Below are 5028 nucleotides of genomic sequence, written 5' to 3'. Positions count from 1 at the left end.
CACAATAGCTGTGCATATAGAACAATGATGCATGAGTAGAACGTCTTTTAATTCCTGTGTGAAACCTCCATTATCTACCTGTAGCCCCCTGAAATGTTGCAATGTAGAGTTTCTTCATAGCTGTAATTACACTTTCTGTCACTCTTTTGTTTCCTGGAAGATAGTTCTTCCTTTCCCCCAATTCTGGTACGTACTCTTGCATTTGAAATTAAGAGTATAGTTTTCTGGCAAAAACTTACTTCAAACACTTGAGACGGAATTTTATGTGTGAGCAAAATGAAGCAGAAGCAAAAAGAGAATCTCTTGGAATTTCTCAGTAGATTGAGCTTGAGAAACAAATACAGGATAAGGTGTCTATAAGGTGTACCACATTAAGACTTCGTCTATACACACAGACCAAGAAGCTGTCCTGGTGACTTTCTTTAACAATCCTTTGTCTCCTAATACTTCCTTGCCTTGCCTGTGCCATTTATGGTTTTGGTTTCCTATGTATGTAGCTTTACTTGTAATTATCACTATGGCTTCCTTTAGCAACACATCATTTTGTTAGTGTCTCTTGTTCATGCTACAGTGGGTGGAAAGAGGTGAGAGTATCTTTGTGTCCAGTTATTGTTGGGAGAAATAAATGTAAATATAACCTTAGTAGAGGTGGAAGAGTGTGTATGATGAAAGAGTGAAGGAGATTCCCCCTAAGCCATGACACATCCTGTTTTATGCAGGCCTATTATCAATACTGTGTTTTAGAATCTTTCTGTTTCTTCTAAGGATAGTGGTAAGCAGACAAATGTATCTTTCTTCTTGGGGCAATCATAGTGTTTTATCCTCTCATGATATATTCTTTACAGTTCTGAGAAGCAAACTGCCAGTTTTGCAGGGTTGGAGAAAAGACAAGGGATCTCTGGAGAGTGGAACTATAGAAAAACAGATGGTCATTTCTTTGTCTGTCATAGTTAACACAGCTTGCACCTGATGGAGGACAATGCACTTGAGTTGCTTCTATTCAAAAGTTTGCCCTAAGAAATTTTATTCTACCTGATACAAAAAAAAAAGAAAAATTAAAAAATGTATCTATATCTATTTTATTAGTGAAAGGATGACTAAGGAGAATCTCCATCCTTTGTTGGATGGGAGTATGTCTTTTGTGGGGGCTGGTGTAGTGACAAAAGGTGAGGAAAAGGCTGAGGTACTTAATGCCTTCTTTACCCCAGTATTCAGTAGGAAGATCACTTGTTCTCCAGGTACTCAAACCCCTGAGCTGGAATTCAAGGACAGAGAGCAGAATGACAACCCCATAATGAGAGAATTCAACTTTGCAGCAACCTGCAATGGCACACACAAAGATCCACCCGAGGGATGCTGGTGGAAGAGCTCACTGAGTCACTTTAAATCATTGTTCAGTAGTCCTGGCTAACCAGGGAGTTGCCAATTGACTGGAGGTTAGAAAATGTGACACCCGTCTACAGGAAGGGCCAGAAGGAGGATCTGGTGAACTGCAGGCCTGTAAATTATGGAGCAGATCATCCTGAGGGCCATCACATGGCATTTACAGGACAAGCAGGTGATCTGGCCCAGTCAGCAGGGCTTTATGAAAGGCAGGTCCTATTTAACTAACATGTTCTTCCTCTATGACAAGATGACCTGCCTAATGGATGGTGGAAATCTATGGATGTTGGTTACCAGCAGTTTAGTAAAACGCTGTTTCCCACAGGGTTCCCCTGGAGAAACTGGCTGCTCATGGCTTGGACAGGTGTATTCTTTGCTGGATAAAAACTGGATGGCTGAGCCCTGAATTGCAGAGAATGCAGTTAAATCCAGTTGATGCCTGGTGTTCCCCAAAGCTTCTGGACCCAGTCCTGGTCAATGTTTTTATCACTGATCTGGAAGTGGGTATTGAGTGCACCCTCAATCAGTTTACAGATGACACCAAGTTGGGTGGGAGTGTTGGTCTGCTTGAGGGTAGGAAGGCTCAACAGAGGGATCCAAACAGGCTGGATTGATGGGCTGAGGCCAATTGTATGAGGAGTCAAAAGGCAAAGTCCTTGATACTGCACTTGAGGTCTCAACAGTCCCATGAAGCACTACAGGCTTGGGGAAGAGTAGCTGGAAAGCTTTTCAGCAGAAAAGGAACTGGGGGTGTTGGTCAAATGATAGCTGAATAGGAGCTGGAATTGTGCCCAGGTGGCAAAGAAGGCTGATGCATTCATGGTTTGTATCAGAAATAGCGTGGCCTGGAGGATCAGGGAAGGAATTGTCCCTCTGTACTTGGCAGTGCTGAGGCCACACTTTGAACTCTGTGTTCTGTTTCAGACCCTTCACTATCAGAATGATGCTGAACTATTGAAGCACTTGCAGAGCAGAGCAATGAAGCTGGTGAAGGATCTGGAGAACAAGATTTATGAGGAGCAGCTGAGGGAAGTAAGGTTGTTTTGTCTGCAGAACAGGAAGTTCAGGGGAGAGGTTACTCCACTTTCTCTATTTCTGGAATCTGCTTTTGCATTTGAAGCTACATGTTGTTTAGCAGCACATGCTTATTTCAACCACCTAAGGATTTTACATGTGAGCAAGAACAAACAGAAACCAGAGGATAAGCTGTTACAATTTCTCAGAAGACTTAGGTTGAGGAAGACACTCATGATAAAGCTTTTAAACTCAGGGCTTCGTATTTGTGTGAGAAGAGCAGGTCACATAGCAGAAAAATTGCTGAGAACTGAGGACTATTTTATCATGTGTTAGTGTCTCTTAGTCATATTACAGATGGTATGGCAGACAGGTCCAGAGAGATAAATTTGTGTGGAATGGTGTGTGTGATAAAAGAAGGGGAGAGATTGCCCATAAGTAAAAAGAAGGATGATCCAGCCTCTGCTGGATGACTGCTCCTGATTGCCTGAGTGTGATGCATTATCCATTGGTCAGTACAAGGGTCAGTACAAGGGTCAGAAGCAAACCTGCAAGTTGCACAGGGTTGGAGAGAGGTGTGAATGGTGACATATGGGTTAAGTGGCTTGTAATTCCTGAGCAAAACCTCCTTTCTCCACCTATATCCATCTATTACTTTTTGATGGAAAGTTTCATCAAAGCGATAATTATATTTTCCCAACCTGGATCTTAATTCATGTTTTATTTCCTGGAAGACTTCCACTTGTGTTGTTTTCCAGCAAATGCTCAATGACCTAGAGCACTACTTGAAGAGAGAATGTTGTGTGTGAGAATGTTATATGCTTCATGTTCACAGGAGATGAACAGGCCACAAAGTACAAAAATTCACAAGAACTGATGAATTTCCAGAAATGAACCCCCTTCTATCCAAGCCAGAGTGAGACTTACAGGCCTTGCTTTTGGGTTCAGACTGCTGTGACTTCCAGGTACAGGGGGAGATTATTTTTCAGGGCAGAGATGTGGCAAAGCACTTATATGTTCCAGGAGTCCAATGTTTCCCTCAGAGGGACTCACAGTTTTTGATTTTGTCTATTAATAATCAGAAACGAGTGAGACATTTGAGTTTCTGCTTTCAAGAAGGACCTTGGGAAGAAACTTCCACACAGCCATTGCTCACTCCAGGTGTGTAGCAAGGATTAAACAAGGCCAAGAAGGGTTATTGCATAGCAGGAGTCACCTCTGACCACCCTCTGGCAAGCTCTGGAACAGAGTACAGACTGTTCAGTGCTGCTGGTCAATCCCAGCTACTTGGGGATTGTTCTTATCTTTTTGGGGACTACATGACTACATGTCCCTCTGTGTGATTTCCTACACTGCACAGGCCTGGATTTGTCACAGTAACAAATAATCAGCCCTGTTTGAGGCAGTGGTAGATATTTGATTTGGCTTCTCTGGTTTTTCATATGCCAGGTAATTTTGTCACTCTGATTAAAGAAAGATCTAAAGCTTAGTAAAGCCATTCAGCCCAGAGTAAGAGAGACTTAGCAGCCTTATGAAATAAGTGAAGTTCACCTAGCCTACCCCTTGAGGTCTCAATGACTTTCCAGGCTCTCTGGGCATGAGTTTTCAAGGCAGAGTTGTGGCACAACAACTGAAAATTACAGACCTGATGTACCTTTCTCAGTGAGGTTAGGTGGAGGTTTGGGGTTCCTGTGTTCATGGTTGGAAATAATTGAATAGCTCACAACTGTTTGTGTTGTACACACTGTACACTGCATTGGCCAGTTGACAGGACTTTTGGACAGCAGCTCCCAAACTGAAACCAATACAAACGTGAAATTGATTATCAATGAAGGCCTTGGAGTTTGAAATTACAACCAAGAGCACAAAAGTTTTTTTTCTGGATAGAAGAGGAGCCAGTGCGATGATGTGCGGTTTCTTTTCTTCGACATGGTATGGACAGGGACACTGTTCTGAGTTCAGGTCCATTACCTTTGGGCTTCACCTTTCTTCCTCAGTTCTAATAATTACTCTAAAGGAGAATCAAACTCTGAACATTTCAGACTAATATGAAATTCATACTTTTACAAGATCCTCAGAGACATATGTGGGCAGGAAGATGAAACAATTCCAGTGTTAGCATAAACTGGTACAGTGCGTTTGGAAAAGCTGAAAGAGCAGTGATCGGATATTTCAGGAGATCCTCCTGCCTTTCCATTGTTGTAGTTGCAAACTAGACTCAGGGCTTCAGTTTTCTGACTGTGAATGAGGAAACCATTTACTGCTCCAGCACACATGCAAAAGTCAGAGTGTAATACTGCATCAAAAGTCTGCTGCAGCTACAAAAAAACCCTCTTAGGTATGACACGGCTATGGTTGCTGTAAATTATCTTTTCCTTGCATTAAGCAAGTAGTTCTCCACTGCCTGAATGGAATCCCGGAGAGAACCCAGCGCCGGGGCACCCACAGCGCAGCTCAAAGGCGGCTGCAGTGCTGCGGCGGCGCCTCCGGGTGTCGCTGTTGGCCGCCGCCGAGCGGCGCTGGAGCCGCAGCCGCCGCCGCCGCAGCGTCCTGCCCCCGCAGGCTGCTCGCTCGCCCGGCCAGTGGCGGCCAGAGCGGCAGCGGCACGGGCAGCAGAGGCGAGAGGCGGCC

The 5028-nt window shown here is 44.0% G+C and overlaps 1 protein-coding gene across 1 annotated transcript in view; it reads left to right on the top strand.

Annotated features, from left to right (window-relative positions):
* Nucleotides 1–1799: 1799 nt before the first annotated feature.
* LOC114071013 (protocadherin gamma-A4-like) overlaps nucleotides 1800–5028 on the top strand; it is a 36049-nt gene continuing 32820 nt past the window's right edge. Inside the window, exons 1-2 of the mRNA XM_027908669.1 lie at nucleotides 1800–1940; nucleotides 2308–2415. Of these exons, the coding sequence (XP_027764470.1) occupies nucleotides 1800–1940; nucleotides 2308–2415 (249 nt within the window). The remainder of the gene's footprint in view (nucleotides 1941–2307; nucleotides 2416–5028) is intronic.

This window comes from Empidonax traillii, unplaced genomic scaffold, assembly GCF_003031625.1.
Source record: "Empidonax traillii isolate 1590-97213 ecotype Southwest subspecies unplaced genomic scaffold, ASM303162v1 scaffold1787:size119432, whole genome shotgun sequence".
Lineage (NCBI taxonomy): Eukaryota > Metazoa > Chordata > Aves > Passeriformes > Tyrannidae > Empidonax > Empidonax traillii.
This window is presented reverse-complemented; position numbering and strand designations above follow the sequence as displayed.